Source organism: Triturus cristatus, chromosome 6 (genome assembly GCF_964204655.1).
Source record: "Triturus cristatus chromosome 6, aTriCri1.1, whole genome shotgun sequence".
NCBI lineage: Eukaryota > Metazoa > Chordata > Amphibia > Caudata > Salamandridae > Triturus > Triturus cristatus.
The window spans coordinates 20,759,839-20,779,444 of record NC_140589.1 but is presented as its reverse complement, the minus strand read 5'-3'; the positions used below and the strand labels follow the sequence as shown (position 1 = coordinate 20,779,444).

At 46.6% G+C, this 19,606-nt stretch overlaps 1 protein-coding gene across 1 annotated transcript in view; it reads right to left on the bottom strand.

Moving 5' to 3' along the window:
- Positions 1-19,606, bottom strand: part of LOC146813660 (heme-binding protein 1-like) — a 96,745-nt gene that overhangs the window by 36,953 nt on the left and 40,186 nt on the right. Inside the window, exons 4-5 of the mRNA XM_085610155.1 lie at positions 18,689-18,830; positions 6,281-6,464 (exon numbers count right to left, since the gene is read on the bottom strand). Coding sequence (XP_085466281.1) covers positions 6,281-6,464; positions 18,689-18,830 — 326 coding nt within the window. The remainder of the gene's footprint in view (positions 1-6,280; positions 6,465-18,688; positions 18,831-19,606) is intronic.

Genomic DNA, 19,606 nt, shown 5'->3' with positions numbered 1-19,606 from the left:
TTGCCATGAAATCTCCCTGTGAGAGTAATCGCAAGATCTCGACAAGCGTTAACATACGAAAGGATTGTTTCTTTAGATACTTGCTGAGAGCCCTCAGATCTAGTATGGGCCTCCATTCTCCGTTCTTTTTGGTGATAAGGAAGAATCGGGAATAAAATCCTTTTCCCCTTTGAGATGTTGGTACTACCTCTATGGCTCCCTTGCGCAGTAGAAGGTGAACTTGATGAAAAAGTTCCTTGATATGAGCCGGTGGTGGTCCGGTAGGTGGCGTAGGTGGAGGGAATTCGATGAACTCCAAGGTGTGACCTCTTTCTACAATGTCCAGAACCCAACGGTCCCTTGTTATGGAGGACCATTGAGAACAGTACAGTGCGATTCGACCTCCAATTTTCTGGGACTGACACAAGTCATTGTCTTTTAGAAGTGGAACCTCTGTACGAGGATTTACCTCTGTAAGTCTTGGAAGACTGGTGTCGAGAGGATTGTTGTTGACTATAGGAATAACGGTTGGAACCCTGGTTGTATGGTCGATACTGATTGCTTCCTTTCCGAAAATTAGAGGAGGTAGCGCGTCCGCATGCACCCTGAAAGGGCTGTTTTTTAAATTGTAATGTACCCAGAGATCGAGCAGTGTCCGTTTCCTTTTTTATCGATTGGAGAGCTTCATCGACATGATCTCCAAATAAAGCTTCTCCGTCATATGCCATATCTAATATCATTGCCTGCACCTCCTGGCGAAAGGAAGTTGAGCGCAACCAACCTTGTTTGCGCAATACCGCCGCTCCAGCAAGCTGACAGAACCCCGTACATGCGATATCCACTGCACAGTCAATTATCTGTGCAGGAGTACTCTCTCCCTCTTGGAGTAGCTTCACAGCTTCACTCCTAGACGTCTCAGGCAGTTTTTCAACTAGAGCTGATATATCCGCCCATACTTGACGGTCGTAATGACCTAAGATGGCTAAGGCATTAGCCGCTCTTACAATGGTGGAAGCCATCGATGAAACTTTTTGCCCTATGGCATCCAATCGACGTCCCTCACGATCAGGTGGTGCAGTGATCGTAGACGCAGGGTTTCTAGCCCGACGTTGCGCTGCCTGTGTGATTACAGAATCTGGTTTTGATTGACCAGTGAGGCACGCTGGAGCTCCTAAAGGTGACTTATACTTTTTCTCCAGTCTAGGCACTTGTGCCGGAAGGCTATTTGGTGTCTTCATTATCTTTTTGCCTTCCTCCCAAATGAATTCGATAATAGGGATTGTATGTGTCTGCTTGAAAGGCTGATTTTTAAAATCGTACAGGAAACAATCCTCCTCTTTATGCTCCGTTGTTAATTTGAACCGTTGGGCTGCCCTATCCATCAACTGGTGAAAACTTGCAATGTCAACAGGTGGTGAGTCACCAGGTACCACCGGAGAGGGAGATGGTGTCTGGGCATGGTAGCCATCCCACTCCGCCATATCGTCATCATCCTCATCACCATCGCCCCCATCATCCAGGATCTCACCATCTTCCCTATCCTGAGGAACTTCCTCTTCAGTTTCTTGATGAGGTAACGTCAGAGCTGATGATTGTCTGAGCGGTACTGAAGGTATTACAACTGGCATTGGTTTCGACATAGATGTTGGTACCACTGGAGCAGCCGGAACTACAGACTCTTGCGGTGTTAGGGGAAAACGCCGATTATAATCGTCCAACATGAGTTGAAGATTTGTAATAAGCGACAGTGGTAACGTCGCAGTTTGTCCTTCCGTAGGAATTTCCTCCTGGTAAAACCTTTCCTCGTCCTCACTAGTTTCATCCTGGTATTTTATTATTAAATCCGACGGACTGTGTGCCGTTCCAAACGATTCAGGTAAACCTTCTTCTGAATCTTGATCCGAATCAGTCGCAAACAAAGGTGAAGGAAGGTGGGAATCATCCAAAGGTATGACCTCATGTCGACTACTTGGTGGCAATGGCAACAAGGGAGCAGCAGCAAAAGACGAAGTAGTCGCTGAAGACGTGGAAGAAATTTGAGTATTTAATGACCTCTGCGTTCTTTTAATCTTTATTTTCACCGATGAGACTGCCGTCGACGGGATCTGAGGTATAGAGGCCACTGACGACATCTTCGTAGACGGAACCGTCGACGGAACCACCGTCGACGGAAACACCGTTGACGGAACCATCGTCGACGGAGTCGTCGTCGTTCCCGTCGACAGTTCTTCTTTTTCTTCGTCGACGGAGCACTCGTCGACGGAGCAATCGACGACGAAATCGCCGACGAGGCAGATTTTGCAATCTTAGACGACGACGATGGTAACGTCGACGAGGTCTTTTCCTTCTTCGTCGACGACGATGCAATAGGCAATACAGATGACACAGTCTTTATAGTACCGATGATCATCGTCGACGACGATAACGTCGACGGGGCCGCCGTCGACGATCTTGATGCTGACGTCGTAGTCAGAGTCACCGTCGACGAGCAGGAAACTGCGGATTTCATCGTCGGAAGGCTCGTCGACGAAGAAGCCAGTTTTTTGCCAGAAAACTGGGAAGTCGAAGCCTCAGCAGCCTGAGAACTATGTCTCGTGGGCGACAACGCAGTAGCCATGGAAGAAGACGTGGCAGATGTCATAGACAGAGACATTTTCTTCTTTTTAAGAAAAGGCGAAGGTAGGTCTTGTACACTACTGCGTTTAGAGGCTGTGTGGGAACGGCCAGAAGTAAAGCTTTCTACCTCAGAAACTACTTCGTCCTTATCCTTAAGTCTCTGGAGCCATAACAAGAGACGGCCTTCCCTGTCTTTCAGAGTTTTTGTAGAAAAAGTTCTACAGAATTTACATTTACCCACTTCGTGGTCAGGGTAAAGACAGTAAATACACTTACTGTGTGGATCTTCTGAGAACAAACGTAGCTTTCCACAAGAGGAACAAGGTCTAAACAAAGACTTCTTACTTGAAGACATGTTGAAGAGAAAAAACTGAGCAGAGCTCAGGGAGACTCCCTGTCACACGACGTGCGGTAGAAAATCTGAGGTGAGGAGCTCTGAGGAGAAGGTTCTAGAGAGGAGCTGGCGCCTGATTGGCCGTAGTTTGGACTAACATAATGACAGAGATAGACTGCGAATGTCTTTTTTCTCTTTCCATGTAGCTCTATGGAGATTTCATATAGGGACATTCTTGATGTTTATCACTTACTTATATCTCTGTTTTTATATGATTACTTATGTATATGTATATATATATATATATATATATATATATATATATATATATATATATATATATATATATATATATATATATATATATATATATTATGCCTGTATATATTGCTATATTATTTACCGTGGGACTCCCACTCCGACTACGGGGAATATTCAAGCATGTGAATCTATGAAAGACACCCCAATACTGGAGAACAATGATTTCCCCATGCCTTGCAAGGCATTATGGGGCGCTTCAGACTCCTTCTTATGAATATTACATTAGCGGCTCTCCCGCTGTGCTAGGGAGAGCCGCGCTGCAGCCGGCGGCCTCTCGCCGCTTCTGCCGGCCTCGGTGTGGGGCCCGGTCCCACCTGGACCCCCAGGTAAGGGAATGCGGCTCGGAGAGCCCACCCCCGGCCGCTCTGCCGGTTTTTAGGGGCCCGGCCTTCCCGGGCCCCGTGCAGCTCTTTTCTTCCCGTTCGGGGTCCCGGTCCCACCCGGGACCCCCACATGCTGCTTCGTTGGAGGGCAGCCTGCGGAGCCCACCCCCGGCTGCCCCTTGCGGCTCCCCGCACGGCCAGCACCCTCGCGTGCTGCCGCGGGAGCCGGCGCTCCCCTTCGTGTCTCTTCTTCACCGGGGTCCAGGGTGGGCTCCTGGCACCCTGTAGGGATCAAACTTCACGGAGAGCGCGACGGCGCTCCCTGGCTTTACTTCGGGGCCCGGGGATGGGGTCCCGGTCCTCTGGGGGCCTCTTCGCAGTGGGGGGGGGGGTGCGACGGCACTCCCTCCTCCTCCTCCATCACACACGGGGCCCGGAGTTGGGATACCGGGCCCCTCCCCCTTGCACACCTTCACTTCTCTTGGGGGCAGCTCCCTGGACCTGACCCACCCCGGGTGCATAGTTGAGACCGGTGGTGGAGCCCCACGTGCTTCGTCGTTGGTCCACTGAGGGGTTAAAGGTCGCCTACCTTCTGGGGGGCATATCTTGGCCCCCAGGTGGCCCATTTTCTTCTCTTTTCGCTCTTGATGACCAGCTCTACACATTTGGAGCACTTGTCGCTGCCCTCTTCGCCTCCAAGAGGGTGAACTTCGGCAGGGAGCTGTTTTCACTGGCACCCTGTGCCGGTCTTTTGCCTGCTCTCCTCCTGGACCTCTTTTCTCCCTGCGCAGAGGCCCCTGCTTCTGCGCACTGGTCCTGGACTCTTCTCCTGGCGCTGTTCAGGACCCTGGGGGCAGTCAGGGGGTTCCTCCTTCCAGCTGCCCATTGCGCCAGGCTCCAGCACCTTCTGCTTCAGCAGACCACACCCCAGAGAGAGCTTCTCTTCCTGTGCAAGCACTTTTTAAAAGTTGAGTAGGGGACTGGCAGGAACTCTGTTTGTCCTATCAAACAGTGACACATCCATTCACTGCCCCTGCTCCCTTCTTCCTGCCCAGCCTCTGGGTTTGTTCAAAATGGCGTCATCCAGGGTCTCTTGCCACATGGTCTCTGAAAAAGACCCTTCCCCCCTCGCTGCCTTCCCTCCTTGGTGCAGCCTGGTGCCTGGCACCCAGTGATAGCTGCTGATGGATGAGCCTGTAGCCCCACTCATCTCTTCGTGGAGAGGAGGCCTTAGCTTGTGAAATAAAGGTTATCAATCCATCCTGCTGAGGTCAGCCCTCAGTCAGGCCCTGGTTATGACTGACTCAGAGAAACGTGACATTTCTGGATGACCCAAAAGCAGTACCAGTATGACTTTGGACTCTGCAGAATACTCCTTCTCACATCCCTTACAGCGGACTTTAGTGCGTGTCTGGAATCTGTAGGCCTTAGGAAAGTAAAACTAGCACATGTGCTCCCTATACCCATAAGAGAATAATGGAATACACACTGCAATGCACACTGACTTTCCCTGGCATGTTTCTTCCCACTGTATAAAGCCTTTTCCATGTCAATACCCCATTCTATATAAGTCCTGCCACACCAGTCTATCTGCACCTGCTCCTTGGCTGCGCACGCTAGGAATCTCCCCTGCGCAGCCCCTACACGTGTGCACACGCATGTACACATGTGTCTGCATGTAACCAGCCCGGTGTCCCTTACTCCAGCTGCTGCGCAGTGGCCTGGTCAAGCCAGGGGGACACCAGTAAAATCCCCATGCAGTTTATTTCATTATGAGTTCACTGTGGGTGAGTCCCAACTTATGAGGCTCCCTCACAGCAAAAGCTCAACAATTAGGTGCTCAAAAAGTGAAAAATCCGGGCGGCCCATAGTGTCAGAAACACCTTCTAACAAAGGTGTTCAAATAGTTCCCCGTGGTTGACTGTGTCGACCTCCGAGGATAAATCCAGTCGAATTAGGAGACATGTTCTGCCTCGGTCAAGGGCTCGGAGAGCATCATCCACAATATGGAGAATAGTAGTTTCCGTGCTGTGCCCAGGCCTGAACCCGGATTGGAATTCGGCCAGCAGATTGAAGTCAGTGATACGCTGGCACAGTTGAACTTGCACACATTTCTCCAGAGCTTTCGCTAGAAGTGGGATATTGAATATTGATCTGAAACTGTCTGGAGTAGCAGGATTCAAGGTGTTTTTTTTTTAAAGATGGGGACGACTTGACCGGCTTTTAGAGAGTCCGGTATGGACCCTTGTAGTAGGGAAGCGTTGATTATTGTAGTCCAAATGGGAATGATAAATTGGGAGGTCGTGGCCATGGAGTTGGAAGGGAGTGGGTCATTAAAGTGGTTATTCGGATTAAAGTAGGATAGAAATTTCGAGATGGAATGGTCGTGACATAACTTGAAGTTGGACCACTGTGCTTGGTTCTTGGGTGTTTTCTGGCAGGGAAGAGAGGAGAGATGGGACCCAGCAGGAAGAGGTCGGATGTTGGTGGCGGAATTAAGTTAGTTTCCTAGGGAGGTAATTTTGGCTGTAAAGAAGGAGAACTCCTCACAGGTTATTAGGGATTTTGAGGTTTCTTTGGAAGTTTTAGCGAGGTTTGTTAGATGGGTGTTTGACCATTATGGCTCACTTTATCACACCTGGATTGAGGTCACCTGAACATCACCTGTAACGGACTTCACTTGGGAATAACCTGTGCAGTTGCTCACCTGGATATCACCCGGAAGGATCCCCTATCAATGATGAGCACCTCAGGGTCCTGGGAAAGAGGAGGATCCTGCTGAAACTCTGCTGGGAGATAAAACTCTGTGCTGACTTCACCCACAAAGGCTGTATCATTCTCGTTCATTTGGATTCTGTTCAGAACTGGCACAGTCATTCCCAAATAGCGCCCTGAAAGGAAAGATTCACAAACACAGTGAAAAGGCAAGAAATCCTAGCTCATGAAGAGAAACAAGCATGGCAGGCAATGCCCAATGTCAGCTTGTCCTAAACATAGGCACACTTATCTACATGCTAATGGAAAATGTTACTTACCCTGTAAGCATCTGTTCATGGCATCTAGTGCTGTAGATTCAAATACTTTGTATACTCTTGACATCTAGTGTTGGGTCTGGATGTGTGCAAGTTGTTTTTCTTTGAAGAAATCTTTCAAGTCACAAGGTAGAGTGGCGATAATGCGCATGGGCATTGACTCCATTGTTAGATTGTTTTCCCGCAGGCAGATGAGAATGGAGTGCAAAAGTAAGTGGTAAGTAAAGAGATGCCCATGCCTATAAAGAAGAAAAGAAATTGCAATGGCCACAGGTGAGCAGGAAGGAGGGTGGGAGAATGTGAATCTACAGCACTAAATGCCACAAACAGATGCTTACCGTGTAACATATTCCGTTCGAGGCATGTATGGTTGCAGATACGCATGCTCTGCATAGACTGCAAAACAGTTCTCTTCAAAAGCGGGTGGCTAAACTGTGGGTGTTGCAGTTGTTGGAAAAAGTGTACATAGCACTGCCTGACCTCCATTAGCTTGTTGCCATGCTAGAACATCCACACAATAATGTTTAGTGAAAGTGTGTGGTGTAGACCACGTAGCTGCTTCACATATGTCAGCTATTGGAATGTTTCCTAGAAAAGCCATAAGTACTCCTTTCTGCAGGTTTGAGTTTGTTCTAGGAGGTGTAGGTAGAGTTCTTTTGGCTTTAGCATAACATGTTTAAATGCACTTAACTATCCATCTCGCAATACGTCTTTTGGATATAGGCTTTCCTTTATTAGGTGGTGAGAAAGCAACAACTAGTTGTTAAGTGTTTCTAAAAGTTTTAGTTCTATCAATGTAGTACATGAGGGCTCTTTTGACATCTAATGTATGGAGAGCCCTCTCGGCAACTGAGTCTGGTTGAGGGGAAAAACGGTAGCTTAATCGATTGATTAAGGTGGAAATGATAGATTACCTTTGGAAGGAATTTGGGGTTGGTGCTGAGGACCATCCTGTCTTTGTGGAGCTGGAAGAAAGGTCCTTCCAAGGTTAATGCTTGGCGCTCACTAACAAGCCTCGGTTAGATAATAGCAATCAAAAATGCCAGCATCCCAGAGAGAAACTGAAGGGGGCAGGTATGCAGGCCTCAAATGGAGGGCCCATGAGTCGTGTAAGAACAATGTTAAGATTCCAAGAGGGTGCAGTAGGAACCTGTGGTGGAATTACTCTTTTAAGTCTTTTCATGAAGGCTAAATGGCTAGTATTTTGAATAGGGAAACGTGTTGCCTATTTTGAAGATAGGCAGCTTTTGAGCGAGGTGTAACCTCATAGAGTTGAATGCTAGCCCAGAGAGTTGTAAACGAAGCAAGTAACAGACAATGTTCTGTACTGTTACATTATGTTATAAAGATTTCTAAAGCGCAACGAATACCCGGAGGTGTCTTGGCGCTAGCTAGAAAGGCATTCTTGACAGAGAAGCGATGGTGAATTAAAGAGCCAGGTTTTCAACAATCTCTGGAAGGCCAGTAGATATGGGGCGTTTTTGCTGTGCAGTGGAAGAGGATTCCAGGATTTAGAGGCTCCCAGCAGGAAGCTCCTGCCTCCCCATGATGCCCACGTGAAATTAGGAATTTGACTGTGGCATTAAAAGGATCCATTTGTTTTGAGTGACAATAGTATACACATCTTTTTCATTAGTTGTGTAGCAGGCACGGGTGGTAGGTCTGGGGGCTTCTGTAGGAATGGTCATACATTCAGGTGGGAGATTGAGGTAACCAACTTCTATGACCTCATGAGCCAGACGGCCAGGTTGAGAGGCTTAGGATCTGGATGCCTGATTTCTCCGTGGTCTGACTGAGAAGTTCTGGCCTGTAGGGAGCTTCTCGTGTGGAACTACAGAGAAGTTCAACAATGTTGAGTGCTAGGGCTGACGGGCCCATGTGTGAGCATGAGAGATGTTTGCTTGAGCTTCCCAACCAGAAATGGAAGGAAAGGGAGAGGAGGAAAAGTGTAGGCAAATACAAATATCCCTGACCAATTAATTCATAGTGCGCTGCTGCTTGAAAGTGGGTGTGGGAACCTGGAGGCAAAGTTTGTGCATTTTTCATTGTCCGTGGCTGCGAAAAGATCTATGAGGTGAAAGCCCATTTGTGGAAGTATGGGAGAAGAACTTGTGGGTGGAGTTCCCACTGATGGATTATGTTTCTCATCTCGCTGAGGAGGTCAGCAAAGTCGTTGTCTGTTCCCGGAAGATACTCCACTAACAGATGAATGCTGTAATGGAGAGCCCAACACCAAATGGGCTGAGATTGGTGAGATAATTGTGGAAAACGTTTCCCCACTTCCATTTTTGTAGGTAATACATGGCTGGCATATTGTCTGTGAGGACTAGGACAACCTTGACGATCGGGTAAGGTAAGAAGGCTTTTAATGCTAGGTGAACATCTTGAAGTTCTAGATAGTCGATGTAGAGACCCAGGTTTTTGGTCTCGCAAAGAAACTGTACTGTGAGATCCTGCAAATGTGCACCCTATGCCATGAGTGATGCATTCGCTGTGACAGTGATGTAAGTAAGTAATTTTATTGTTTGGTTAATAAAAATCTTAACAATTTTCAAACAAATAAGCATAAAACAGGAAAATTCATGGTTAAAATATTGAAGAGCATATCATAAAACAATCAATCCTTTTGTCAAAGTAGTCGGAACAGTGATCAGTATTTGTTATCAAATAGAGTTTGTAGACGAAATTTTTGGTCTTGAGATCGGACATAAATTATTCTTCTCGAGCTACTTTCATCTTAAAAATTCCAATCAATTAGCTAAATGTATAAGATTTTGGCAGTACATTCAATATGCAAAAACGACAAACTTAGGTCCTGGGATAATAAACTGAAGCCCTAGATGTTTTGCTAGCTTCAGATGTACAACAATATTCAGTCTTGCATAGCAACTTAGGGAGTACATCCTCTAAGGGCTAGTTCAGTGTGCAAATGATAAGAAGGTATGTACAGGGTCCATTCTTGTTCAAAACGATTTTCGAAGAGTTTACTATTTCTGTCACATAAAGTGCTGAGTACATTTATAAAAATTAACACATTTTTTCAGATTTTCATAATTTGATAACTAGGCATCACAATGAATCGTAAGGCTTAAAATAGTGTGTTTACCGAAAAAGAGATAGAGAGGGGGATAGTGATCAAGGAAACATGTTCCAATAGTTAAAAGTCAGTATTGGAGTCACTATAGAAAGAGTGGACTGTGCAATACTCGATTGATCTGTAAACAGCGGGGAGGGTGTATTACTGTTGAGTGTTGTGCTCCAGCTTCTTAGGTCCGGATAAAGGTTGGCCTGAGTGTTTACAGTTCACTGTGAAGCGACGCGGTGAGGTTGTTTTGGTTGCAGTGGTGAAGATTGCTGGTCACTTAATGCCAGAATGTTTTCTCCTGCCGCTTCCATGAATCATACAAAGCGACACAACAACTGTACATCTCCACCTCCAAGGCATGCCTTCACTGCTTGCCTACAGGATCTTATTCCCTTGCTTATAAAAATGGGCTTCAATAGCAGTCGCCGTTTAATTTGCAGTTCTTTGCAGATGCACAGCAGGTGTAAGACACTTTCCTTGACTTCCCCACATAGGCAATATGTGATCTGAGTCAGTGATCGTTTCCGGGAAGGAGGGGGGGAGGGGGGGTGGAGATGAGGGGATATGCAACAGGGTTGGTAAAATGCCCATTCGGAAATGAAGGTATTTTTCTTTCGTTCTCCTGTTGAAACCCACATCTAGATAAGATTGTGGAAAGCACCTGGCATAGCTCCGCACAACAAACCATCCGTGGGCCCTTTCTTTAGTGCTGCCTTGTCTTCCACTATAGACAGCCTTTTCACTGTCTTGTTTACACGTTGTTTGAAGGAGTTATGAGTCCCTGAGTCTGCCCAGAGATCCTCAAGGCCTAGACGGTTTATTGATGCTGACAAATAACCCATGGCTGCACAATCCTTCCTTTGATGAATTTCATTCCATAGATAAGCATTCAGTGTCTCTGGTTCGGCCTTTTTAATCCTGTGGCAGTACTTGGCATAGGCACCGTTGCAAGCAATTTCTTGGGTCTGCCGGCCAAATTCCAGCCTGATTTGGGCAGGCGAGACATATTTGTGACAGTGATGTGGGGAACAGGGTCGGGGAAAGGTCGCCCCCGTAACAGGTTCAATCAATCAATCAGTATTTGCAGAGCGCGGCTACTCACCCATAATGTCCAACACCCACTAGTCAGATGTGATGGTTTGCCAAGTGGGTAGGAAATATTGTAAGCGTCCTCCGACTGGTGTTATGTGGTACTGTAGTTCCACTCAGCGTCGAAGCGGTGGACGTCAATGGTGGAATTACGGGTGTGCGCCGGCTGAGGTTCCGAGACTGAAGTGCCGGTAGGCGGGAAGTACTAACCAGTTGCGCGGTGCTGACCATGGCCAGAGAACAGTGGTTGACCAAGGGTTGTTTCAGAGGACCCAGATGTCTTTTGGGCTGATCCACACATTGTTGAAGGGTGTCAAAAACTAGAGGTAAACCTCGGCACTCAATTAAGTTTGATTTTAAGTTTTACAAACCAATTTTTTATTATATTGAACAAGTACAAATTTTAAATTTCTTTACGTTCAGTGTACTAAACAAGTCTTCCAAATACATTGAGATGTCAAAACAAACAATATTTGTTCAAATAGTGATGAGCTGGTAATTTATTTTTCACTTCAGCGATGTACCGGCAGCCGACACGTGTTTCGTTTCCATGAAACTTTTTCAAGGCTTAACAAAATAGTCAGCGAGCTCTTTTAGATATTCGTTGTTCTTTTTATTATTTGAGTCTTCTAGCAACCATATATGCTCCCTAGAAGAAAAGTTTTCTTAGAAAGAAGATTTAGTAGCTCCATATCAAATATATATTTCCATTTTCACAAGATGCACGTTAAAAAGCTATTAGGTTTTGATAGAAGCGTTCGGGCTATTTAGTATGCCCCTGTAATTGACGAAATGTCACGGAATAACGAGCCGTCCCAAAGATAAATATATTTATCTTTGGGACGGCTCGTTATTATGTGAACATGGAAATATATATTTGATATGGAGCTACTAAATCTTCTTTCTAAGAAAACTTTTCTTCTAGGGAGCATATATGGTTGCTAGAAGACTCAAATAGTATAAAGAACAACGAATATCTAAAAGAGCTCGCTGACTATTTTGTTAAGCCTTGAAAAAGTTTAATGGAACCGAAACACGTGTCAGCTGCCGGTCCATCGCTGAAGTGAAAAATAAATTAACAGCTCATCACTATTTGAACAAATATTGTTTGTTTTGACATCTCAATGTATTTGGAAGACTTGTTTAGTACACTGAACGTAAAGAAATGTAAAATTTGTACTTGTTCAATATAATAAAAAATTGGTATGTAAAACTTAAAATCAAACTTAATTGAGTGCCGAGGTTTACCTCTAGTTTTTGACATTCTCACTTGGTTTCTCAACCATAGTGAACTACACCTTGGGTAGTGGGGTGTAATTTTGAACCTTGAGGGGCACCGCTGTTATACATTGATATTTAATGCACATATGGGGTGATGTGCTCCCAATCTAACCACTACTACCCTTTGTAAAAATTGTTACATTGTTGAAGGGTAGTGGGTACCGTACTCACAGAATGCTGCGCAGCATTTACTTCCTTCATCTCCAAGTCAACCTCAAGGTCGGATCCAGAAATCGATTCAGAACGCCTCTTCCTCCGCAACCGATGGTTGAGGGTGTTCTTCCTCCTTCTTAATGAAGGGTTGTTTTGGAGCAGAAGGAGCGGCAGGTGTCGCAGTCAGCTTCTTTGTGTTCCGGCTACAGTCAAAGATTACAGACCTGGTGTAAGTCACACTTCGTGTGGCAGCAAGGACAGTAACAGAAGGGCGCCCGTTCCATCACCAGCAAGGGATTCTCTGGAAAACATGATGGAGAATGAAGAAAAGCTGTGCCTTTATTCAGGAAATCAATATTAAGGGAATCAATCAACTCAGATTTGTAGAGTGCGGCTAATCACACGCAAGGGTATCCAGGCGCTAGGTTCTTGCTGGGATAAGTTGAAGAGCCAAGTCTTGGTCCCTTCCTGAATTCTGGGAAAGATGATGATGTATGGAGGGGGAGCGGGAGTACATTTCAGGACTTGGAGGCAAGGTAGGAGAAGGATTGTCCCCCACCCTACCTTTGGCGAATGCAGAGAGTGTGTGAGAGGGCGAGGGAGGCAGAGCACATGTGTCTTGAGGGTTGGTGGAAGTTCAGGCGGTGGTTGATGTATTCTGGTCATTGGTCGTGGAGGGGCTTGTAGGCCTGAGTGAGCATCTTGTATTGGCATCTTCTCTGGATGGGGAGCCTGTGGAGGTCCCTGAGGTGGAGGTTGATGTGGGTCAGTTTGGGGAGGTCCAAGATGAGTCTGGCTGCTGAGTTCTGTATCGTCTGGAGTCTCTTCAGGAGTTGGGTGGTGATTCCTACATAGAGTACATTGTAGTAGTCCGGTCGGCTGGTGACCAGTGCTTGAGTGACTGTTTTCCTGATGCTGACGGGAAGCCATCTGAAGATCTTTCGAAGCATGCATAGAGTGTGGAAGCAGGCTGAGGAGCCTGCGTTGATCTAGTGTTTCATGATAAATTTGCTGTCTAGGATGACGCCCAGGTCACGGGAGTGGTCTCTCGGTGTATGTGTGGGTCTGAGTTCAAAGAGCGACCAGCTGTCATTCCACAGGGAGGTGTTGTCCCCGAAGATCAGCACTTTTGTCTTGTCCGTGTTGAGCTTCAGGCAGCTGGTTTTCATCCATTAGGCGATACTCGTCATGCAGTTGTGGAATTGGTCCTAGTGGTGGATGGGTATTTGGAGAGCGAGAGGATGGGCTGGGTGTCGTCTGCATAGGATATCATGTTGAGGCCATGAGTTCTGACGATGTTTGCCAGGGGCGTCATGATGAACAGGGTGGGGCTGAGGGATGAACCTTGAGGGACGCTGCAGATGGTGCTCTTTGGTTCCGAGACGAAGGCTGGTAGGCGGATTCTCTGGGTTCATCCAGTGAGGAAGGATGCAATTCATTCGAGGGAGTATACCTAGATCCTGATATGGGGGAGTCTCTTGATGAGTATGTGGTGGGATACAGTAACGAATGCTGCTGAGAGGTTGAGGAGGACCATGGCCGCTGTTTCACCCCAGTCGGGGAGGGTTCTGATGACGTCGGTGGCATTGATCAGGGTAGTATTGATGCTGTGGTTGGTCTGTAAACCAGATTAAGAGGCGTCCAGCAGGTTGTTTTGCTCCAGGTGTTTGGTGAGCTGGTAGTTGATGGCCTTCTTGAGGACTTTGACGGGGAACAGGAGCAGCAAGAAGGAGTGGCAGTTTTTGAGTTTGCTTGAGGAAGGGTCTGACGTCTGCCTGTTTCCATCTGTCGGGGACGGCAGCTGTGGATATAGAAGCGTTGAGAATGGAAGTGAGTTTGCAGCTGATTTTCTTGCTCCCAAGGATGAAGAAGTGGTGGTGGCAGGGGTCCATGAGTGCTCCAGAGTGGATGGAGTTCATGATGGCCGTGGTGTTCTTTGTGGTGATCTGTTCCCATGCAGTGAGCGGGTGGTTGTAGGTGGTGTCTGTTGGTGTGAGGAGGTTGTACAGGTCAGTGGGTTGGGGTTTGAAGTTACTGTAGATGGTGGATTTTTTGTTGTGGAAATAGTCCGCCAGGGTATCGCAGAGTTCCTAGGAAGGGAGGATCGTGTTCTGAAGGGCAGAAAAACTTTCTGACGATGCTAAAGAGTTCCTTGCTGTGGTGGGAGCTTGCTTCGATACAGTCTGCCAGGAAGCCTCTTTTGTGTCTTTCAGGTGTTGGTGGTATTTTTGAGGGCTGACCTGGAGGTGGCTTGGTCTGTGGAATCCCTGCAGGTGTGCCATTTTCTTTCAAGTTGCTTGCAGTTGCATTTTATTGTACTGAGTTCTGGTGTATACCAATGTGCTCGTTTGGTGAGTCTACTGGCCATGGCAGGCTTGATGGGGGCAACGCTTTTGGCGCAGTTTGTGATCCAGGCAGAGAAATTCTGGACTGCCTGTTGCAGGTCAGTTGCAGGGTTGGGCTGAATGGTGTTGAGGGCGTCCGTCCACTTGGTCTCTGTTACTTTGTTCCAGCTGTAGAGGGAGGAGTTGGGGAGCTTACTGGTGGTGCTTGTGGATCTTGCGACTGTGAAATGGATGATGGTGTGGTTGATCCAAGTGATTTCGGTGGTATGACTGTACTTGACTCTGTCGCTGGCAGTGAAGATAGGGTCGAGCTCGTGTCCTGCGATGACTGTGGGGTTGGGGACCAGTTTGGTAAGGTCGATGTTGCTCATGCTTTCCAGGAGACTGGCTGAGTTAGCATCTTTGGGAGCATTGAGGTGGAAGTTGAAGTCGCCGAGGAAAATGTAGTGCTTGGAATTAATGGCTAGAGGAGTCGATGAATTTGGTGATGGCATCGCAGAAGAAGGGGCATTGTCCTGGGGGTCTGTATGTGAGGGTGCCTCTTAAGGTAGGTGTGCCATTGGTTTGGAGTTAGAAGTTGAGGTGATCCATGATTGGTGTAGTGTCATCTTCGGTGGTGGTGCAACGGATGGTTTCTTTGTGGATGATGGCGATGCCTCCTCCGTGTTTGTTGGTACGGTCCCTGTGTATCATCTTGTAGCCTTTGGGCGTTGCGGTGGCAATGTTGGTGTGGAGGGGAGGGTTGAACCAGGTCTCTGTGATGAACAGCACATCGGGGTGAGGGTGGTGATGGTGTACCAGATTTCAGTGGCATGCTTGCAGAGTGATTGGGAATTCAGCAGAACGCAGTGGAGTTGTTCAGGGATGGTCGTGGTTGGTGAGGTGGGTGTGGTGAGGGTTTTCGTGAGGGTGGAAGCTCCTGAGTTGCAGGTGAAAATGGAGTGACTGCAGGTAAAATGCCCTACCACTGATTGAGGAGATGCGATGCAGCAGTTGTTGCTGTGGCGTCGGGGTCCAGGGCTCGGAGCTGTGCAGCAGAGTATCTGTGGGTGGCCAGAGGGTCAGGATTCCTAGCGCTAGGTGAGGTCCAGATGCGGACGGGCCAAGACAAATTTGCCTTTGGCGTGCCGGCAGAATAGCCACAATGTGGCATTAATTAAGTAGGTCCTGGGAGAGGGAAGGAGCCCTGGGTGGCGGGAGGCGGCGAACAGGTGGGAAAAGGAGCAATAGGCATGGCAGGTCAGCTCCTTGAGGCAGAAAACAATGAGGAAAAACAAAAGTGAGTGCAGAGATCACAAATATCCAGGCAGTTGAACTTAACTTGACAGCAGTAAAGAACTAATAATTAAACTAAAAAGAAGGACTACAACACTTGCATGAAAAGCAAAGCAGATAACACAGGCAATAGAACTTAGCTTAACAATGGAAAACTTAATAATGGAACTAAAGACTACTAACCCTTGTGTGAATAACAGACCATACAGTAACAAGCGGGTGAAAATACAATGAGAGCAGGCAGTGAGGCTACCAGGCGGGGCTGGTAGAGGGCATAGCGAGTGGCAAAGTCAGGGAGATCTGCTAGCAAGCGAGGTAGCAAGAAGAGATGATCGAGGAAAGACTCTGTGAGGGCCGTGGTCGAAGCAGCTCGACGACATATGTAAACCTCGATATGCAAGAATTGGAAACACAATCGAAACAATACAGACAAAGGGAAAGTAAGCGAACTAAAAAGAGCACCACGATAGTGTCGAACTGGAGCATAGGCACACACATCCGAAATTGACGGTGGAAAGAAAACAATCTAATAATGGAGTTGATGCCCATTCCCACTATCACCAAGACAAGGAGTTTGTGACTCAAAAGACGTCTTCGCCGAAAAACAACTTGCACACATCTGGACCCAGCACAAGATAGCCGTGTTATGCAAAGCATGTGTATCTACAGCCACACATGCCTCAAACACATAATTTACCTCAGAGTCCTAAACTTTCCAGCCAAACCAAAACAAGCCAGCTAATAATCAACACATGTGACCTAAAGCGTCTTTTCTCTGTAGTTCGCTCACAACCACATGCCATATTCTGAGTGGCTCAATGATGGTGAGAAACTTTGATTTTTCTTGCTGCCTTGCAGATGTTCTTGTGGTTTAACACTGTGAAGCCAAATGAGAAAGCCTGAATCTCAAGAGATACACTTGTGGTAGAAGGGAATATCCCCACATGTTTCTGTGTTTGAAAAGTCCTTGAAGAGGACAAGCACATTTTCACATGTGATCTCTTTTATGGGGGTATTTATCATTACATCGGTAGCTGCCACCTCTCAGACGACTTTGAACAGCTCAGTCATTTGGTTAGCAAGCCATCTGATTCGAGTGGCTCAATAAGCCTTCTGTGTCCCCTGACCCACGTTCTGGTACCTTCTTATGTGGCGTTTACAGTGAGCTCTGTTAGCTGATTTCTGAGTTTTTCAATAAAGGTCTCAGTTCCCTCTCAGTCTTTCTTGGTTCAATCTGTTGGTTTCTTCCTCGTTGATTGGCTTTTGGTTCTTTCGTAAAACTGTGGCTACTGCACTGAAAGCTCTGGTTATACGACAGTGAATAACTTTCAGGCGAGCTTCCGATTCGGCTTACACAAGGGGCGCAGAATGAACTGAGACGAACGCTTCTTGAGGCCTGCTTGGAATAGGTTGGTCGGCTCAGGAGACAGCCTCCTTTAATTACAATTGGTTAATGATGATTTATGCGGAATTGTAATGTCAGAGGCACAAGACCACAACTAAATGCAGTTTACATACTGTGGCCTGCTGTGTGGACCAAGGATGTGATTAGTTTGTGCCAGACAGCTTTAGATATTACTTCCCTCTACATGTTGATTGCCATGGAATGGAAATTGAAGTCACCCCCATCAGACGCACAGATATTGCTTTGTGTTGGTGAGACTCTGGGTCATTCTGCTGCAACTTTTCCAACTTGTCTGATCTCCATTGCAGGCTGGATGACCACAAACACAGTTAAACTCAGGTCCAACACGACAGAGGTCCTGTTGTCAGGTGATCCATCATCTGTCCGGACTCAGCAAGTTGGCAACCTCCCTAGCCCAGGTCCCACAGTTCGGACCCTTGAAAAAAAATTCTACATTTTCTTAACTTTGAAGCTTGCCGTGAGGCTACCATGGCCTCTCACTTAGACAATGCAACACCTAATGGACCCATCCTGCTTCCAGGCCTAAGGAAAACAGGCAAACGCGTATTGGCTTCCAGTCTCCAAGGAGATCGTCTTTAAGACTCTTTGCTTAGCTTGCCGAGCCTAGTATGCTTAAGTATCCGGAGGTGGAGAGTTGTCTAACAGCTCTTAGATCCACCCCCCAGCATGTCCCTTACTTTAGATGGGTCTGCTTAGGTGGTTGCTCCAACTTCTGTGTCAATGTCCTACGGAACAATCTCCATTTTCAAACTTTACCTCAGTAAACAATCATCTCTCATCCTACAAACGTTTAAAGACCCATCTTTTTGCCCGTTAATCTGATGGTGATTCTTCTCCAGTTTTCAGCAGTTCCTGAAGTCTATCACCAGAACACTCTTGGGTAACGATTCTGCTTTATATATGAAAAAAATCATTACATCGTTCAGACTATCAAGTACTTTTGCAAACCCCATGATATTCAAAACATCTGTTGCCAAACAGTTGAAAGGGCCATTTGCCCAAATACGGAAAGTGCCCCAATAGAAACAGATGGAGAACTACAACTCCAAAAATGATAGCACATTAGATAGGTGTGGTGTGAAATGATTCTGTGTCCAGGTTGCCTCTGCAGGTCTGTGGAGTACAGGCTCAGCTCTTGTACACTGCAAACTAAGTCTCTTGATGCATGTAACGCCAAACATCTATTAAAGACTTATGCCATCCCGAGGCTGGTCGATCTCAGACTCCACCCAAATTTCCACGATGAAATGCAGTCAACGTGGTCCATCTCTCCCAGTCCATCCTCTTTCACTTTTCCTTTCCTCTACCACTTTGCTGCCCCATATAAATTCCTGTCAGCAGGTGCAAAGCCACCTCTTGAGTTCTCCCTGCAGGTACAAAGCATGAGCTTCATGAAGCCATGGACGGCGCTCGGCTCATACACACCCACCTCGTGAGTTCTCCTTGCATATGTAATGCATCAGCTTCATGAAGCCGTAGGCGGTGCTCTGTTCATACAGTGGCTCTTGTTTCCTTATGCAGGCCCACTTCCCGGCTGGGTACTGACGCTCTTCGTAAGCTTCATCCTGGACCTAAAAACACCCCATGAGAACTCAGGAAAGACACCAGATAAATAGCTTAGTCAAAGTATTACTGCAGAGAGGAATGTGAGAGAATTTCAGGTAGGAAAAAACTAAATGAAAAAAGGGCAATGTCATTGTGAGAGTTTGGCAAGGATCCCATTGGAAAACCGTTTGACAATTGCCTCTGCTTTCAAAAAAGACAGAAGCGTTCAGTGACATTGAAGCCACTGAAAAGGAGCAAAAGGGTTAAAGCGACATTTCACAGCATTCACTAACAGCCTGTTTGCATGTTTCAGGGGATGTGGAAAATAAAATACCACAATCATTTCTAAGTTTTAGAATCACTTTGCATCGGTCAACTGATTGCAAACTTTTCATGCACTAGTGTTGGAAAATAATATAAAAGTTCTTTTAAGAAAAAGGGGAAAATTTATACTTACAACATTTTTGTGTATGCAACAAAGCATATCTGCAGCTGAATGGTAAGCACAGTAAAATATTATATTTATTTTGGCATAACACACATCTATTTATGAAAAAACTGACATAGGCCATAAACGTGTGTAATGTCAAAATGCGTAGAAGAGGGCATTACAAGTCTGCATCATTCCCTTGACTGGTGCAACACTTTAATGCATTGGCTTCAGATGTGAGAGGCAGGGTTTAAGATTGTGAGACTTTGATTCTTGTCTGAGCTTAAAGAAAGCTCTACTCCACATACCCCTGGTGTGTGTCCTGTGATTACCCATTTCAATGCAGCTACTACTTTCTGATGAGAGAAACAA